Source organism: Heteronotia binoei, chromosome 9 (genome assembly GCF_032191835.1).
Source record: "Heteronotia binoei isolate CCM8104 ecotype False Entrance Well chromosome 9, APGP_CSIRO_Hbin_v1, whole genome shotgun sequence".
Lineage (NCBI taxonomy): Eukaryota > Metazoa > Chordata > Lepidosauria > Squamata > Gekkonidae > Heteronotia > Heteronotia binoei.
The window spans coordinates 20,904,577-20,924,871 of NC_083231.1; the positions used below are offsets into that span (position 1 = coordinate 20,904,577).

Here is a 20,295-nt window from a genome sequence, read left to right on the forward strand (position 1 = left end):
ATCCTAATTTACAGTCTTGAAGCCTCTTCTGGCCATATCCTGTGCATGCTAATCAGGCCTTTTTTGGTAGGAAAAGCCCTGCATGAACTCATTTGGATATTAGGCCACACACCCTGATGCCAAGCCAGCCAGAACTGCGTTCCTGTGCATTCATGCTCAAAAAAAGAAGCCCTAATGCTAATTCAGAACGAAACTACTGATATTATGATAAATTTTTCCAAATAGCTGTATTTGGGATTGCTGCCTTCTCTTGTGTATATGGGTTTACTTCTCAAGTATTGGAAGATTTAAACCTCAGTGGGTTCTGTTTTTACTGAGGGAAGCATTTATTTTGGGACTTTAGTTGTTTCATACTCTCTCTTTTTGCCTTTGATTATTAGCATTAATAACCAGCTACAGAAAGTCAAGAGCAACCCCTATTATTTTTATAAATCAGGTGGCTGATCTGCTACCTGTACAATCTGTACAGTGTCTGGTGTTCTCCAGCACAAGCCTTGGGCAGTAAAGCACCCTGCTAGTTCGGTGTAGAGCCAGTTCAGTGTAGTGGTTAAGTGTGCGGACTCTTAACTGGGAGAACCGGGTTTGATTCCCCACTCCTCCACTTGCACTTGCTGGAATGGCTTTGGGTCAGCCATAGCTCTCACTGGAGTTGTCCTTGAAAGGGCAGCTGCTGTAAAAGCTCTCTCAGCCCCATCTACCTCACAGGGTGTCTGTTGTGGTGGGAGGGGGGGAAGGTAGAGGAGATTGTGACCGCTCTGAGACTGATTTCGCACTACCTTGCTCTGCGGCCAGCTTCCCTTTTTCTACAGAGCAAGCTTAGCAGTTTTGCACAAGCTGCTCCACGCCACCATTTTTCATTGCGGCAACCCCAGATTTCATGTGCGGCAACGTAAACCTAAACCGTCCGCAGAGCAAGGTTAGTGCAAAATCAGTCTGAGATTCAGAGTATAGGGTGAGATATAAATCCAGTATCTTCTTCTGCTATGCAAAATCTTCCTTGCCTCTGCCAATATTAGAATGTCAGGTTCTCCATAAATTAATCTGGTTTTAATACTATAGGATAATTGTCTTCCACTTACTATCCTGGCCTTGCAAATAATTTTAGTTCAGTAGTTTTATTTTTCTAGAGGACAAGTAGGCACTTTATATAACTGTGCATTTGAGATGCAGTAAATGCAGGTAGATTTCCCCCCATACACATAATAATTACTGGGTTTGGCCACTAACTACAGTGGGGAGTTCTTCCTGGAAGATTAAGTTGCCACATTTGTTTACTGGCTGGGACCCCATGACTTTAAGCAGCTGTGTGACAAACCACAATTCAGCTAGTGCTGGTTTTCAGGATAAAAGGTGCAGGGATGGGGAATTCACCTTTTGAAGTTCTGCCTTGGAGGCAGCTGTCTGTGGCATATGGTCATATTTTAGGGTTGCCAAGTCCAACCCCAGAAATATCTGGGGACTTTGGGGGTGGAGCCAGGAGACACTGGGGTGGAGCTAGGGGGAGGGGGGAAACTGCGCCGGGGAGCGTGGCGAGTCGCCCCGCAGCTGCCGCCTCTTCTCCACTCGCCGTGGCTACTCCTCTGAGATGGGCTCAGCCTGAGCCCATCTCGGAGGAGCAGCCACGGCGAGCGGAGAAGAGGCGGCAGCGGCGCGGCGGCCTCGCCCGCTCCACCTCTGGGATGGAAGCGGAGGGGGGGGTGGAGGCGGGCCGGGAGCGTGGAGAGCTGTAAGTCCGGGTCCTAGAAGGGCCCGGATTCGCGGCTCACCATGCTCCTGGCCTGCCTCGCCCTCCCCTGCGCTGCTGCCGCCTCTTGGCTGCTCCTCTGAGATGGGCTCAGCCTGGGCCCATCTCGGAGGAGCAACTGCGGTGGGCGGGGAGGGGGCAGCAGCGGCGCGGCGGCCTCGCCGGCTCCAGGATCGGGCGGCTCGGCGCCGTTTCCCCCCTCTCCCCCCCGCTTCCATTTTTTGGGGAAGCGGGGGAAGAGGGTGGAAATCCTGGGGTCCCCCACCAGGGCGAGAGGGTTGGGAAGCCTATCATATTTGGGGAAAGACTGAAGAGCAAAAATGTTTCAACTTAAATTACGTAATCTTGAAGTTCTGGGCTTGAATTTATCCTTGCAAAAGACAAGGGTCTTCTACAAAATATTGGACTAGCCCACCAGTCCCACGTGGGATATGTCAGGCATAGGGCTTTTTTGATAGCGGGAACTCCTTTGCCTGTTAGGCCATACACCCCTGATGTAGCCAATTCTCCTGGTCTTCACAATACGCCCTGTACTAAGAACCCTGCAAGTCAGGGGTGTCGAACTCATGAGGGCCGAATCTGACATAAATGAGACATTGTTGGGCCGAGCCATGTCGGGCCGGGCCATGTGTGCACCTATTTCAGGTTAGGTAGTAGAGATATAAACTTTATAAAGGACACAAACACAATTAAATATTTTTTTAAAAAAAAACTTAAAATAAAACATGCTTAAAACATTAGCATTCATTGGTCTTAAAGGTGCTTTCGTTGGATCTCTCCCATGGGATCCAGGGAACTGGATAAAGGAAGCTCTGGCTCTTTCCTTCCTTCCCCAGGGGGCCCAGGAGGGGGAGGAGCCTCAGCCAATAGAAGGAAGAGAGGCTTAGCTTAGTAGTTCTGCTGTGCAACTGAGAGAGCCTTTCAAAGCAAACTCTGCCTCCCCCCTTTCCTCTCCAAGGGAGGAGCCTCAGCCTATGGAGAAAATAGAGACTTTGCTCTGTAGCTCCTGTGCGATTGAGCAAGCCTTGCAACACAAGCTGTGATGTAGAAGGAAACAAGAGGAAGGGAGAAGGAAGCAGATGGCAGCCAGTTGCTTGGAGGCCTGATAGGAGCCCTCCAAGGGCCTGATTCAGCCCCCAGGCCACATTTGACACCCCTAATGTAAGCTCTTGGAGGACTGGCTACATCAGGGGGTTGTGGCCTAATATGCAAAGGAGTTCCTGCTACAAAAAAAAAACCCTGGTCAGTCATTTGAAGAACCCAGTTTTGAAAAGCTGCTGTGCCCAGCTGTTAAGTCTTACTCACCACAGCCAACTAGGCAAGTGGATATTTACAGCTTTACAATTTTTGTGTTTGCCCACCGTTTCGCCAGTGTTTGAAGATGATTAAAAAAAAAAAGAGCTGTTGAGAATTTACACTATGTTACAGCAAACTGGAAAGAAGATAAAGCCCTCTGGCCTGATTTATGTTTGCAAGGTGGAAGAAATTAGATAAGATTAAATAAATAATCTTCTTGAGTGAAATGCTATAAAAATTTAAATATTTGACATGAAGGGACATTAAGGAAGACATCCAAAAAGCCTATTGCTTTCAGTATATAAGTAATCTGAGCACATCAGAGTAAGTGCATGCATAAAATATCTCTATTTTAGGCATGCTTTTTGGATGGGTTTTCCACATTTCATTAAAATAATGCATTGATGCTATAAATCTTTTGCATGTACTTGCAACCTTTTTACATGTGCAATGCAATCCTAAACAGAGTTACACCCTTCTAAAGCTGTTGACTCTGCCATGGGTTTAACAAGGTATAAATTCGCATAGGATTGTTCTCCCACCCACCCCCTTTTTTTTCCTTCTTATTTCAGCCTTGTGCCATTTTTGCAGTTTCTGGATATAGACGCCATTAAAAAGGCCCTCCCTACATATTAAAAAGCCAAAAAAGTCAAGAAGAAAAATTCTAAGCTAGCCTCCCTCCTCATCTTCTCTTTTTTTTTTACGTGGAAGAAGTTATTTTCTTAGGAGATCAAAGCATTCAGATATATAATTCCCACCTTCTAGGAAAAACTATTTTGCTGCAGTTGTCAGGCATAGACATACATGTTTCACCCCCTTGTCAGTTACATCTAACATCATATTCAATAAAAAGAATTCAGGCTTAAATGGAATTACAATATTGTACATTTTTTGAATGATTTCATGAACCATAGCCCAGTATCTCCTGGCCTTCCTGCATGTCCGTCACATATGGTAGAACGATCCCTCCTGCATTTCCAACATAGTTCAGAGACCCCTTTATACATGTTGGATAGTTTGACCGCTGTTACATACCACCTAAAAAACATTTTGTATATATTTTCTTTTGAGTGTTACAGCTTTTATGTTAGTGGACCAGATTTGATACCACTGATTCAACTGAATATTATGGCCTAAATTTTGCGTCCACTTTATCATGGATTCTTTTATTATCTCATCCTCCATTTTCATTTGTAGCAGAAAGGCATAAGTTTTCCTAATTAATTTTTCCTTCGGACCTCCAGTTATCATATCAAATGGTGATTGTTGTTTCTCGAAACCCGCTGCTTTACCTTTTGTATATCTTGAATCCAGTTGTGCCCTAGTCCACCAATCCAAGTTAATATTTAGTTCTCTGTATCATATTCTTCACCTACATGTGTCGATCAACTCTGAAAGAAATCAGGCATTGATCTTGTATGTTTAATGTTGCTGTGTTAGTGCTGGCTAGGTTGAGACTTCATAATGCCAGATTCTAAATTATTTTTAATATTGTTTTACAGGGGTGGAACCAGAGTAAATTGCCCATCAGTGGTATAGTGCTTTCCTGCGTTCCCCTTCCCACTGCAGCTCACAGATCTCCCCAAAATTCTGCTCATGAGGGATAGAGAACCCCTGAGGAACAATATGGTGGGGAGGGCTACCATGGATGGATGGAATCAGAAGAAATTGCCCCTCTCCTTCCTTTAATGAAAAATTCATTCTGTGTCCAACTTGTATTTTATATATAACATTATATTGTATTACATTTTTGTTATTTACTTTGGACTATGTCAGAAGTGGCCAAACTTGCTTAATGTAAGAGCCACATAGAATAAGCGTCGGGTGTTTGAGAGCTGCAAAGCATGAACATCAGATGTTTGAGAGCTGCAAAACAGGAAGGAGGGAAGGAAGGAAAATAGATGGGGAGAGGGAGGTAGAAAGAAAGCAACTTTAACTTTAAAAGCATTCTCCAAGCTGCTAGCTTTAGATTTAAAGAGAGAAATGCCTTCTCCAAGCTGGCTGATGGGGCAGTGGGGGCTTCAGAGTCATACAATATGTGTGAAAGAACCACATGTGCCTCCCGAGCCAGTTTGGCCACCCCTGGTCTATGTCATACCAACAGGCAAGGCTTAAGTGTTTTTAAGAAACAAGCTGAGTCCCATGAGAACCTGATGGGGAAAATTCCCTCAATGGTCCCTGCTTAGTCTTTTGGCTGTGGTCTCACAGAGACTGCATAGTTCACTGGAATGACAGAGAATTCTTGGTACTCTTATCAAATTACAGGATCCAGATTACTTCAGGTGTTTTTTTTTTTTAAGCAGGAACTCCTTTGCATGCTAGGCCACACACCCCTGATGTAGCCAATCCTCCAAGAGCTTACAGGGCTCTTAGTACAGGGCGTAATGTAAACTCCAGGAGGATTGGCTACATCAGGGGTGTGGCCTAATATGCAAAGGAGTTCCTGCTATAAAAAAGCCCTGATCCAAGTTGGCTTGGGGGATGCCATGACAATCAACTGGTATAAAACCAATGGAACGTTTGTAGTAGAGATACACTTTTATGCAAACATAGCTCACAGCCCCTTACTATGATGGTCAACAGCGGCAGGCCTCCTTGCTGCCCCCATTCCGATTCCTCCCTCTGTTTTGCTTTTATGAACCAATCGGTTCAAGAGCCATTGTTTGGCCACTCCTGGATAACAGCTTCAAATTATGCAAGCCAACATGCACATCGGTTGAACAACATAAATTGTTGATAAAACAAGTTCTGAGTAGGAAGCAGTCCCATCACACACAAAACTAGCAAACCCTTTATGGCAGTATTCTGCCATTTTTATAAAATTTTCATCAATTGCAGACGTTCAGTTCAGTCCTGTGCATATTTGCTAGGAAGAGTCACAGTGTGCTCAGGGGGGTGCATTCCCATGTGTGCATATATTCCCAACTGCATCAGATGTGTGCATATTCGGAAATATGTTCACTTTGGTATGCGCTAATCATGTTATCCAGAATGATTTGGTGCTTATGATAACAGTCAAATGCATTTAACGCTTTCGTACAATGGGGTGCAATCGCTTGTAATTTTGCACAGGGGTGCAGCTGTGTCCATTGTTGTCTCCATTGATACCTCAGTTTGTAAGAATGTAATTATTTAACGCAAATGGAAGGGTTGAATCCAGCCAGCTTTTCCACTGGTGAAGGGTGGGCTTTGGTCACTCAAAAAGCTATGCTAGGAATTATGGTGAAAGCATCTGACGGTCAGTTGCTGCACAAATATTCTATATTGCAGACCAAGTGCTTATAAGTGCATTGAATTCATACTTATATTCTTATGAAACTGTAACAATCATAATTTGCAGACCCGAAAACAAATGAGCCAAAACTTCAAAAGTTCCCCCAAAAGGCTAATCTGTTTGCAAGAGCGCAGCTCAGTCTTCTTAGCTCAGTATTCAAGTGTAGTTCAGTTCCAATAATTCGATGGAAAAGCGCAACAGCAGACCGGTATCCACACTGTTTCCCAGCGAGCTTCCTCAGGCGCATATATAGTATTGAGATAGTGATGCAATCACAGGTTCATTTCGAGTCATGCTAGGGTTGCCAATCCCCAGGTGGGGACAGGGGATCCCCCGGTTTGGAGACCCTCCCCCCGCTTCAGGGTCGTCAGAAAGTGGGGGGAGGGGAGGGAAATGTCTGCTGGGAACTCTGTTATTCCCTATGGAGATTTATTCCCATAGAAAATCATGGAGAATTGATCTGCGGGTATCTGGGGCTCTGGGGGGGCTATTTTTTGGGATAGAGGTACCAAATTTTCAGTATAATAAGTTTCAAAAAGATTGGACCAGGGGGCCCAATTCTATGAGCCCAAAAAGAAGGTGCCCCTATCCTTCATTATTTTCTATGGAAGGAAGGAATTGAAAAGGTGTGCCGTCCCTTTAAATGTGAAGGCCAAAACTCCCTTTGGAGTTCAATTATGCTTATCACAGCCTTGATCTTGGCCCCACCCCTAATTTCTCCCAGCTCCACCCCCAAAGTCTCCTGGCTCCACCCCCAGAGTCCCCAGATATTTCTTGAATTGGACTTGGCAACCCTAAGTAATGCATAAACGTTGGTGTTAACCAGAACTCTTGTTACAGTTTCATAAGAATGTAAGTATGAATTCCATGCACTTGTAAGCACTTGGTTTGAAATGTAGAATATTTTTGCAACAATTGACCATGAGCTGTGCTTTCACTTGTAGGAATTGCCTGCATTCTCAAAAGCCGTGTGTGATGCAGGGCAATTGAGTGTTATTGAGTAAAAACATTGACTGATCCAACCCATAGTCGTATATGCCTTTATAGCAATTGGTAAGTAATCAGTTCAGTCCTATGCATATTTGCTAGGAATCAGGTCACAGTGCGTTCAGTAGAATGCGTTCCCAAGTGTACTGCCAAGCAGTGTTCTCTCTAAGCTGAGTTAGTATGAGCTAGCTCACAGTTTTTTAGCCTCTGGCTTGCACATTTTTGTCTTAGCCCAGGAAAATACAGCCATATTTATTTGCATCTGACCATCACTTGGTACATCTTAAACAGCGTTACTAAACCTCTTACCCCCTCTTGCATGTCCACAGGGCCTTTTAGGAGAAAAATACGGAGGCATCCGGATTCCAGGTGAAGTGGAATCATCCGAATTTGAAATGATTCTGGATGCTGCTGTTGAAGCGAAGATGGAAACGAGGCTCTTGGAGGAGTGGTACTGCAGAGATGAGAATGCAGTGCCACCAACCTATTACCTCAGGCAGAAATCTGAAATTCAGAAGAGCAATCCTGCTATGGTAAATTATCTATGAGTGATCTAGATTAAAGCTGTTGTCTGCATACTGTGAGTTAAAACTTGTTTAACAGTCCCATAGGGCACACATCCCTCCGCACACCGACTGAACAAGTGTAGAGGAAATTTGAGCACAAGTGCACTGCCCCGGCCTCCAGGTGATTGCCGCTGACTTGTGAGCATTTCTTCTCCACACACATTCTGTCCCCAGGATTGGCAGCAGCAGAGGTGGAATTCTAGCAGGAGCTCCTCGGCATATTAGGCCACATACCCCTGATGTAGCCAATCCTCCAAGAGCTTACAAAAAAGAGCCTTGTAAGCTCTTGGAGGATTGGCTAGATCTGGGGTGTGTGGCCTAATATGCCGAGGAACTCCCGCTAGAATTCCACCCCTGATTGGCAGCATTTGGAAAGTAGCATCCTCAATGACAAGAAGAGTGTGTGTGTGTGTGTGTGTGTGTGTGGACACTTCCTCCATCTGTTTGTACGATACAGATGACCCTGTGATGAGGTGGGGGTCAAGGTCAGCGCATTCATGCCCAATCTGCCTCTCCACACATTCAGTCACTCTTTTCAGACGTTTCCTTCCGGCACTCCTGTTGTGTGTAATGCAAGTATACCCTATGCTGAATCCTCCCAGTATGAGCGGTTGCCATGTTGTATTCCTGAGGCAACATACATATTTTCCATTCACATACAGGTTTGGTCCATGTGACTAGAACTCCAAGGTTTTTTGTTTTGTTTTTGAGGGAAGGTGTTTTGTGTGTACTGAAGTTGTATGCGCACAGAACATAAGCACCTTGCCCCAATTGCACAAAATGGGCTACTGTACGTATCCGGAGAATCATGCAGAGTATGCGCTCCCATTACATGCAGTTGGAGTGTCAACTCTGAACCTATGACAAGGGATCCCCTATTGAGTATTGAATAAGAATGCTTGGCCTGCCCCTTGCCCGCCCCTCTCCCGCTTCAGGGGGAGCTGGCTGGGCGGCAGCTGCGTCCTTCCTTCGCTCCAAGCAATCATGGTGGAAGAGGAGGGATGTGGGCGGCCACTTCTCCACTGGCTCTCTTTGAGGTGGGAGAGGGTGGGCTGAACGAGAACGCTGGGCCCACCCCTTGCTGAGCTATAAAAAAAATTTTTTTAAAAAAAACCTTGATACATGTTATCAGTGCTGATGTACCCAGAGCCAGTTTGGTGTAGTGGTTAAGTGTGCAGACTCTTATCTGGGAGAACCAGGTTTGATTCCCCACTCCTCCGCTTGCAGCTGCTGGAATGGCCTTGGGTCAGCCATAATTCTTGCAAGAGTTGTCCTTGAAAGGGCAGCCACTGTGAGAGCCCTCTCAGTCCCACTTTTTAAAAGAATGCTTTCAAAGTTAGCTTTCTTTCTACCTCCTTCTCCCCATCTATTTTCCTTCAGTCTGTTGTGGGGGAAGGAGATAAAGGAGATTGTAAGCCCACTCTGAGACTCTGATTCAGAGAGAAGGGCAGGGTATAAATCTGTGGTCTTCTTCTGCAGTCTTTACTACAGACATCTCACAACTCTTGTCCTCTTTTAATCTGACACTGTACGTGCCTGTCATATGTCTACATCCCCCTTTCTTGCTTCCTCTTAGCTCCCTCCTTGGGTCCTGCCTTGAATCGAGAGCCACAGATAGTTCAAAGAGCCCCCTGTCCGATCACCGAAGAATAAGCAGGATCAGACACTGCTCTGGATCGGAGCGATAGGGATGCATTCATACCTAGCAGCTGTTGGGCAAAATAAATAGTAGATTGTCATCCGGTTTTAGGCTGGCAAAAGTCCACAGTGCACACAAAAGATACGCACCATTCCAGTTTGGCATCCTTCCTAGAACTCAGCAGAACAGCCAATAATTTAGAGGACATAAATGAGAATGAATTATCCTTTTCCTCAGCTAGAGCGACAAGGCACATCAGGGCAAAAGAATAGGAGCCCACACCAAAGCAATTCAGAATTCTTAGTATGAGGTTGCGGTATACAAACAGATAGGTACAGAGAGAGCTTTTAATGGGCAGCACCAAACTAAATCCCTTTGGATTTCAGACTGAAGGTTTCTTAATGAGAAATTGCTCCAGTTGTTAAACAAACGCACATAAAACAGCTTCGTGCTTGCAGCTGTCTTACTATCCAAGCAAGAAAAACTGTCTTCACTTCAGTTTGATAGGAAAGGTCAAACTACAAGGAACTGGGAGGGGGGGCATCATTGGCGCTCCAGATGTGTTATTTGGCTCTTCTTTTCTGCTGTCTCCTCAGTCAAAAATGCCACTCCCCAGAGCTGCTTTAAGCCCCAGCAGCAGGGAAAGACAAGCCTTTAGCATGGCAACCCCAGTTCACATCAACCTCCCTCCCACACCACCACCACCCGGTTGCATGCTAGAGCTAAATACCAGGGGTGGAATTCTAGCAGAAGCTCCTTTGCATATTAGGCCACACCCCTCTGATGTAGCCAATCCTCCAAGAGCTTACAAAAAAGAGCCTTGTAAGCTCCAGGAGGACTGGCTACATCAGGGGTGTGTGGCCTAATATACAAAGAGTTCCTGCTACAAAAAAAGCCCTGGGCTTTTGTGTGTGTGTGTGGAAAAAGCCCGGCAGGAACTCATTTGCATCTTAGGCCACACCCCCTAACACCAAGCCAGCTGGAACTGTGTTCCTGCTCAGAAAAGCCCTGTATGACACTATTTCACAGCTCATTCTTTTACAAATGTCGATCCAAGCCTTGATTATTGTCCATTTGACAAATAGCAGCTGAATATGTCAACTACCTCCATTGAAAAGCTCTACATTTCAAATGATTCAAGGCATTATTACTCTGTCTGTACAATGTAGCTGTGTTTGACAAACACACTCAGGTTGATGAAGGTGCAGTCATCAAGTAAGGAATATACAGGGGGGTTTTGTAGCAGGAACTCCTTTGCATATAGGACCACACATCCCTGAGGTAGCCAATCCTCCTGGAGCTTACAGTAGGCCCTGTACTAAGAGCCCTGCAAGCTCTTGGAGGATTGGCTACATCGGGTGTGTTGCCTAATATGCAAAGGAGTTCCTGCTACAAAACAAGCCCTGGGAACATGCATGTATAAACCAGCCCTTGTGTATTCTTGCACATGTTTTACAACCAACTATATTATTTGTGCCTCCAGATTTTCAGATATTGTGTGTTAGAATTCCGTTTCACATTGCCTGCAAAATAAATAAAATTTGAGTAGAGGCAGTTCTAGGGGAACTTCTCTGAATTGTTTTCAGTGCCGGATTAAACCCTGTGGAGGCCCCTAGGCAGTTGAAATCTTGGGGGGCCCTTGCAAGTTATCTCAGAATCTGAGTACCCAGCTCACGGTCCCCACTGCAGCCTGCAGGCACTTTCTTAAAAGCCCAAAGCTGCAGGGGAGAGGCAGAAAGAAGCAAATTTGGCGACAACGCCAGCAGCAGCTGCACCAGGCAAGTTGGGCATAGAACAGCTCAGTTGCTGTCTGCACTTGCAGGCTGAGAGAGCTGCAAGCAAGGGAGAAACTGGGGAAAAGCCAGCCCGGGGCCCCTAAAGGCATGGGGGCCCATAGGCCAGTGTCTACTTGGCCTAATTGTTAATCCAGCTCTGATTGTTTTAGCTATTTTGTTGTAATATGTTGTCAGTTTCTTCTTTGAATACAGCCCTGATTGCTTGTGAATACGCAGACACTGAAGTCGGCAACTTCATTTTAACAAATGTTGTTGTTTTTGTTGTTGTTGTTAAAGGTGGAAGCATCTCCAAACCCTGGGAATGAGATCAAGTGGCAGGAAATATCAGAAGAGATTAAGATGATATTTAAGACGGCCGTGAAGATGCTGCACGAAAAAGGGAAAATGAAACACAGTCATGCAAAGAGATACCTTTCCTCGGGTAAACATTTCAGGGAAGGCACACTGTGTATAAACAGTTTTCCACCGGTAATCAGCTGTAGCTTGTATCAGTGAGCAATCAAGCGTGTCCAAAGGAAAAAAAAAAAGGGAAACTTATCCCTTACATTTGAACTGTAATTATTAATTGTGCATTTCATAAGCAGCGGTTCCTAGTTTCTGTCTCTTAATCATGTTCTTGCATGACCAAGAGATTGGGGAAAGCAATTCATAGAACACTGATCCCTCCTTTGCAGGGTTTCCAACATCTTTGCAGGGCTTCCAGATGACCCTGGAGGTCCCTTCCAACTCTATGATTCTATTATTTGTAGCAGAAAGCAGGGGAAGGGTTGGAGAAGGCTTATGTGGCCGCAAATTAAGATGCATCAGAGCACTTTGGCACTGTGCTATAGAGGAACTTTAGATTTCCTTTTGCTCTTTTTATCCCCTCCTAGCTATCGAAGATGAATTTGATTTTGCCTTAGGAAAACAAACCCCAGCTTTCCTAAAGAAGTGCGTTTGCTACATTCGGAAGATTGCCAACATAGAACGCTTTGTTAAAATCCCAGAGATGGAGAAATACATGGACGTTCTTCACGGTGGCGGGAAATTCGTGCGAGACCCAGAAGCTCTCGAGAAACTCATCAAACTCAGGGATGAATTTGTTCCTACCATTGTTGCTTCTTCTAATCTGAGAGTCTACACTTCCGTCACCCACTGCGACATCAAATACGGCTACACTCAAGAAGTGGAGAACCACTACATCGAAGGGCTTGGCAAACAGTTCTACGAAGACATGGTCGATATCATCCAAGCCACCGTGCAGCAAAATTTTGACATAGAGACAGACTGGCTCTATGATGAAATCCTTCAGCATTCCTCACTTTGTAGAACATACTCTTCGTTCTATGAGTACAAGTGTGACGCTATGAACATTATGCACAAATACATTCTGCCCAGGAAAATGGGCCACATTAACCCTCTCATCTTATATGGAGGACCATGCACTGGAAAAACTTTTTTATTAGCAGAACTGGCAAAGAAGGTAAACCTGCACACATGCAAACCTCCTCTGTGTATTTGTTGTGCTATTGTAATCTTAACTTAGGAAATACTTTGTCTGTTTAGAAATGTTTACCTTGGGCTGGATCTAGCCAGCTTTTCTTTTTTAAAAAAATCAATCTCGGCCAGTTACAACCACCATCTCACATGGCTTTTGTCTACGCTGATCACCTGACCCACAGTAAAGCTCTTTTTCAGTGATCAAAGGGATCCCCCCTCCCTTTTTCAGGAGTAGAAAAGCTGGTTGGATCCAAACTCTTGCCTTTTGCTTCCAAAAAAACCCTCTCGAGTCAACTTTAAAATGTAACATGCAACATGTTAAAAATATGTAATCAAATTCAACAGTAACAAGTCAAAAAGGTTAGACAGCCAACACATCTATAGACGTCACATTAGAGATGTTGAAATATAATTACACACAAAGTTGCTGAGTCAGACAACTGGTCTCTCTCAGTTCAGTATTGTCTGCTTTGACTGGCACTGGCTTCTCCTGGTCTCAGGATCTCTCACTGTGCTTCCTTCCAGATCCTTTTAATTGCAGGCACCCAGGGGTGGAAAGTAGATGCTGTATTACTGAGCCGCAGTCCCTCCTCCATTTAAAGCTAGCAAGCATGGAATGGAATTCAACTGATGCTTTAAAAATAGTAATGATGGTGCCAGTTGAATATAGTTGTAAAAACAGTTCTATAACCATAAAGTCACTACAGAAAAGACTATTTTGTAGTGGACCATTCTGGGGAAGAACCTACAAAATACCTTAATTGATGGCCAGGGAAAGTGTGATTTCAGTGGAAGAGGAATCTCACGTATGCTCAGGGCTTTATTTGTAGCAGGAACTCCTTTGCATATCAGACTACACCCCCCTGGTGTAGCCAATTCTCCAATAGCCTGTACTAAGAGCCCTGTAAGCTCTTGGAGGATTGGCTACATCAGGGGGGTTTAGCCTAATATGTAAAGGAGTTCCTGCTACAAAAAACACTGCATATTCCGTTGACAGTATTACATTTCTTCACTTACTCAGTATCCCAATGAGCTGGCCTGTTACTGCTCCTGAAGTTTGTAACAATGGAGGGAAGTTTGTAATAAGGGAGAAAAAAGAGGGAAACAAGGGTAATGTCTTGAGGAAGGACAGTAATCGTAAGCTACTTGATGTCAACTGGATGTAGCAATGCTGAAGATCTGGTTAGAAAACCTTGTTATACAAACTAGATCCTGCTGCTATTCAGTGTTTGTATACTATTTCCACTTAAAGCTAACATTTTAATAGTTAAAAACACAATAATTGCTTGAATGTGATTTGATCACATTTTTTTCCTGTGGTTTGCATTAAAAACACAAGTATTAATTTAATCATGTTTCTTTCTTTGTAGGCGTATGGTTGGCTGAAGGAAGAGATGGGACCAGAATCTGATCCCGTGGTAGTTATAAGGTTTTTGGGATCCACAGAGATGAGCGCAGATCTTAGGAACCTGCTTCAAAGCATTTGTGAGCAGTTAGCGATTAATTACCGATGCCTCGTACAAAGTTACCCAAAAAAAATCCACGACCTCCGGGACTTGTTTATAAACCTTTTGAATGAATCTTCATTTCATAGACCACTAGTTATGATATTTGATGCCATAGAACATCTTTCAGAGAACGATGATGCTAGAAAACTGTGGTGGCTCCCTGTCCATCTCCCTCGTTCTGTGCGAATAATCATTTCAACACTGCCGAACAAACACGGAATACTGCAAAAACTGAGGTGCCTTATTCATGATGAAGACAACTACATCGAATTGACGCCTAGGGACAGAAAAATGTGTAGTCAAGTTCTCAAGCAGCAGCTGCTCCGAGTTAAAAGAAAAGTCACGTCAGGCCAACAAATCTATGTCAATGAAGCTTTTTCTAAATGCACTCTCCCAATGTTTGTAAACTTAACCTTCAGGGAGGTCCGGAACTGGAGATCTCACAAAGATGTGGACGAGACCTCCCTCTGTACTACCGTCCATGATAGTATAGAGCAAACCTTTTGGTCCCTAGAGAAAAGCTGTGGAGTGAGACTCCTGTCGCGAGCTCTAGGCTACGTCACCATGTCCAAGTCTGGTTTAAGCGAGATGGAATTGGAAGATATATTAGCCCTCGATAATACCGTTATGCTGGAACTAAACGAGAGTATCAGGCAACATAATCCATTACGGGTACCTTACATCTACATTGCAAGGCTGAAGGAAGGACTTACCGGATACCTGGTAGAACGTCAAGTTAAAAATGTTACTCTCCTTGTGTGGGCAAACAGGCACCTGCACCTTATTGCTCAAAAAATGTATCTTCACAACAAGGAAGACGTTAACGAAATGCATACTGTGATGGCTGAGTATTTCCTTGGAGTATGGTCTGGTGGCAGAAGGAAATCTCTTTACGGTGAAGACCAATATCTGAATGGTTGCTTCGACAGTGACAGTAGAAGCATGAACAATGATGACAGACATGTCATGGATCAGACGGTGTTTGACAGGCAGTCTCCTGATCAGCCCTGGGTGTTCCAATGTAACCCGTTAGAGCCTGACATATTTTTTGTTAACCACAGGAAAATGACAGAGCTTTTGCATCATTTGACAAGATGTGGGAAAACGGATGACATGTTATATGGCGTCATTATGAACTTCAGTTGGCTTTACACCATGATTAAAATTGGGCAATTCGACAAAGCCCTTGCTGATGTGGAGTTGGCCTACAGCTACTCGCAAGAAAAAGAGTTGAAGTTCCTTGTAACCACACTCCGTGGCATAAAATACAAAGTGATAAAATATCCAGGCACGCTGTCTGCGGAATTGCAACAGAGGCTTCTTCCTGTCGTAAGTTCCTTGCCTAAACTGAGACAGCTTCTTCTGGAATGTGACAAAGATGGTCCTAAATATTGCTCCATTGTTCCCTTACATTCTTCTATGGATGTAACTTACAGCCCTGAGAGACTGCCTCTGTCTTCCAGTTGCAGTCAAGTCACTGAAATCCTGCCTACCTTTAATCCAAGTATGGTCATTGTAGCTCTGGAAAATGGTTCCATCAGCACCTGGGATGTAGAAAGTCGACAGCTACTAAGGCAGATTACAACAGCTCAGTCTGTTATCTTAGGCATGAAGCTCACAAGTGATGAAAAATATCTCGTAGTAGCCACAACAAAGAACACACTCTTGATTTACGATAACCTAAATTCCTGCCTTTTGTCTGAAGTAGAAATTAAGGGATCAAAACATGGCGGGGCTGGCGTTGGCTGCGGTTTCATAAATGGATTTACACTATCAGTAAATCATGCTCTTTCTTGGTTAGAGGCTAGCAAAGACATTACTGTGATAGATCTACTTTATGGATGGCCGCTCTATCAGTTCCACTGCTGGTATGAAGTGACTTGTGTCCAGTGTTCCCCAGATGGAATGTATGCTTTCTGTGGACAGTACTTGAACACTGCTTCTATATTCCATTTAGGTAGTGGAGACAAACTGGCCACAGTGACCTCTGAATTTTCTGGTGGGTTTGTGAAGTATCTTCTCGTGCTGGACACAGCTCAAGAAATGGTGATGGTGGACAATGAAGGTGGCGCCTCTATTTGGAACACCGAGGAAATGACTAATCCCCAACTAACAGATGATTTTGATTTAAAGCGAGGGGACAGTGAATTTGTCAGCATTGAACTTGCTGAAGACCAAAGTGCAATTTTAATATGTAAGGCGCTCAGTATAGAGCTTCTCGATACCAGCATGTGGAAAATAGCCGAGAAATTTAGAGCTAAACACAATGAGCGTTTTGTATCAGCTGTGTTGTCCAAAAATGGTGACTGCATCATTGCTTCTATTGAAAATACCTCTGCTATTTTTGTTTGGAGGCGAGACACAGGACAGTGTATGGCAAGCTTACAGGAAATCTCAGGAAACATAGTCCGATTAATTAAATCAAATCACCATAACATGCTGCTATCCTTGTCTACCAGTGGTGTCCTTTCTATCTGGGATATAGATATCATAACTGCTATGTCAAACATTGACAAAACCGGCAAGCCTATACAAAGGCTGGTATTGCCTACCCGAGGTGAAGTAATTTACACACTGGATGGGTCTGAAACGATACACAAGTGGAACTTTGGCACTGGATTCATTGAAGCTGTGTTTAAGCATGAGAGCCTTGTTGAAAACTGTGTGCTGACTTCGACTGGAGAGCTGATGGTGACATCAGATGACAAATGCAGCCAGTACGTATGGCACACTGGTTCTGGTGAGAATCTCTTCCGCATCAGTGGACAAAGGATAAGTCAGTTATTGATAACACACAATGACCAGTTTGTCATCTCACTGTGTGAGCAAAATGCATCAAGGGTTTGGAGGCTGGCCACAGGTCACAGAGTGTGCAATATTCTCGTTGCCTTACAGAATGCATTTATAACCACTGCTAACACATTTGTAGTCGGGATGACAAAGAATAAAGTGTTGGCAGTGAGCCTTTGGACAGGAAGTATAACCAAGAAGTACTGTTGTGATGATGGTATAAGCATTATTGATATCAAACTGATTCCCGATTGCCCTGATATCGTAGTCTTTATAACATCTACTGAAACTGTGAACATCTGGAGTCTTACAGAGGAAGTCATCTGCAGACGAGTGCAGCTCCCTAATACTTTCTTAAAGACTCTGGAGGATTTTGAAATATCTCCCAATGGAAAGTTGGGAATCATATCCCGCGGTGATGAAAATATCAATGTCCTTGACCTTCACAGTGGCAAACTCCGTGTTGTCCATGCTTCTGGCATAATCTGGAGGCAGAAGTTGTCTCGAGATGGCCGCTATCTTGTATATATTTGTTTCCGCACTACTGACGAGGATGACGATAACGGCGCAATCTCCATCTTAATCGTAATGAGGCTGGCAGACGGCAAGAACATCGGTGCTTGTTCCCTTTACAAAACTCCAACTTTCCTCGCTCTTTCCCAGAGACACTTGAACATCATTGTAGGCTTTGATGATGGGAGCATAGGCACTTACACCGTAGTGGACCGAGTGGATGCAGCCCTGAAAATTAAAATTGCTACTTCAAACAGCCGGCAGATTTTCAGCAACACAACACAAGTGATTAGACCAAAGTGTCACAATTACAGCTTCAAGGGGACGGTGGACTGCATCTGGAGAGAATCCACTGAGGTGTTCTCAAGAGACAGTCCCATCACAGTGACGGACCCCGAGGCAGGCGAAGCAACCCCAACCAAAAAACACAACTATTGCTATGATAAAGTGTGTTCTGCCATTGACTGCAGAGGGCATGGGTTCACAGCTGACAACTGACCATCAACAAATGAGAAACTCGTTCACCTTCACACTGAAGAGATTGCTGCTTATCTCATTGATGATGCCTAGGTTTGAACAAATCGGGGAGGGAGTAAATTTAAAATAGTTGTTTATTCAGTAGGCTGCAGGGTTTGTTTGTTTTTTAAAAAAAAACCATAGAATAAATACGGGGTTTGGTCCAAAGTCTTGAATGGAAAAAAAATTCCTAGCAATATGATCATATTTTTCCTTTTTTGCCATTATAGAATTTTTTTGTGTGTGGGGGGAGGGAGGATATTTTAAAGGCGATCACTTTTAATAAGAGATGACGTGACATTTCATATTGGAATGAGGTTGGCCAACCATTTTTAAACCTAGATAGCTGCAAACCTGAAATCCTCAGCTACCCTGAGCTGTCGCCCACTTGCAAAAACAAATTTTATTCACACCATGGTGCAAACGACAAGATGTCAAACCTGGAAGACTTGATGCATTCTGTAAAGCATTAGAAGTACTTGCCGCTCTTATTGTTGTTATTTAAAAAGAGCTGGCGACACAGTTTAGCGCTTCTGTCCCATTGATTTCATAGTACCGTCTCCTTCAGTTTCTCAGATCAATGGGCAGTAACGATGTTTAACTTTGGTTGGCTTGTGCCTGTATTCAGCAGAAAAATGCAGGAGATGCTGGTCCTCTAAAGATAAGGCAGTTGTGAGTTAGTCAATCGATTAATAACTGAAAATTACAAAAAAAAGTGTACGTCTGGACTTCTGTTAACAGTTTTTTCCTGTTACAAAGATACAAGTGATAGGAATTACTTATTAACTAGATCATGTAAGAAGGGAACTTAATTGTGCTATTTTTCTGTCTCTTTCATGGTGTATTTCAGTACTGGGTTTCGGGGGGGGGGGGATTCCAAGGAAAAAAGGGGCATTAAGGATAAACAATTTAACCCTGTTCTCTCTTTTTTGTGTTCAAAGGGTTTCACTAGTTCTGTTGCGGGAAAGTCCAAGAAATTCCACTAAACAGAACCTATTCAGACATACTTTGTACTGCTCTTGATATCTCATAGGTGTTTGCCTTACTGTCATTCCTATCTTTTCCTGTGTAAACACAGATCAGACCACCAAATACTCTGGGACTAACATTATGCTTGCGTATGTGCTGAAAAATTCTGGCTGCCCCAAAGGGTTATCTGCTGTTCCACTTTGTAATGAATTTCTTACTTCTAGATAAAGTATTTATGCCTCTTCACTTCCTGCTTTAAGACTGTTCATGGCCTTTTAAAAATGGAACTTTACCCATTACAAGGTAGAAGTTAAAAAACACAGTCCATTATTTTTTAATTCAACTTGGCTAGCCCAGTTAAAACCAATACCGGGCTGCATGTTTTCTGACACCCCGGTCCATGACTCCATTAAGCCAAAGTACTTGAATCTAAGGTGGATAAAGCTTTGATCCTAAGAACCACACCTCTTGGCGATTACAAAACATATGCCCTGCCTGTCAAGCAGGGCTTTTTTTAGTGGCAGGAACTCCTTTGCATATTAGGCCACACACCCCTGGTGTAGCCAATCCTCCAAGAGCTTACAGTAGGCCTCGTAAGAAGAGGAGTGGCTACATCAGGGGTGCGTGGCTTAATATGCAAAGGAGTTCCTGCTACAAAAAAACCCTCTGCTGTCCAGTACAGATAGCATACTTGTTTATGTCGATATTTATAGCCTGCTGTTCTCCCCAATGGGGACCCAACGTGGCTTCCATCAGTCATTCTTCCCTCCGTTTTTTCCTCACAATAGTAACTTCTGAGGTGTCTTAGGCTAAGAGGGAATAACAAGCCCAGGGTCACCCATTGATGTTCCATGACAGAACGGGGATTCAAACCCGGGTCTCCCAGTTCCTTAGTTTTACATTCTCATCACTATACCACACTGGTTATTGTATGTGTTAGAGCAGGTAGTGGTGATTCGAGTGAATTTGAGCAGAAGAAGAGACTGACTATACTTTGCCCTTCACTTGAAGTCTCAGAACAGCTTACAATCAAAGTTCCCTCTAAACTGCAGAGCCTTGTAAGTAAAAATTCTACTTTGTGAGCTACTGGCATTAAAGTTGTGAGCTCCTGCATAAATTATTGTGCTCTGAGGTCATCCTTCCTGAGCTAAGACAAAAATGTGTGAGCTGGAGGCTAAAAATCTGTGAGCTAGCTCACGCTAACTCAGCTTAGAGGGA

The 20,295-nt window shown here is 43.9% G+C and overlaps 1 protein-coding gene across 2 annotated transcripts in view; it reads left to right on the forward strand.

Moving 5' to 3' along the window:
• NWD2 (NACHT and WD repeat domain containing 2) overlaps positions 1-19,323 on the forward strand; it is an 89,539-nt gene extending 70,216 nt beyond the window's left edge. For both annotated transcript variants that reach the window (XM_060246246.1, XM_060246247.1), the window contains 4 exons: positions 7,631-7,834; positions 11,579-11,723; positions 12,175-12,764; positions 14,152-19,323. In XM_060246246.1, the coding sequence (XP_060102229.1) occupies positions 7,631-7,834; positions 11,579-11,723; positions 12,175-12,764; positions 14,152-18,090 (4,878 nt within the window). In that variant the 3' untranslated portion in view covers positions 18,091-19,323. The remainder of the gene's footprint in view (positions 1-7,630; positions 7,835-11,578; positions 11,724-12,174; positions 12,765-14,151) is intronic.
• The last annotated feature ends 972 nt before the right edge of the window (positions 19,324-20,295 follow it).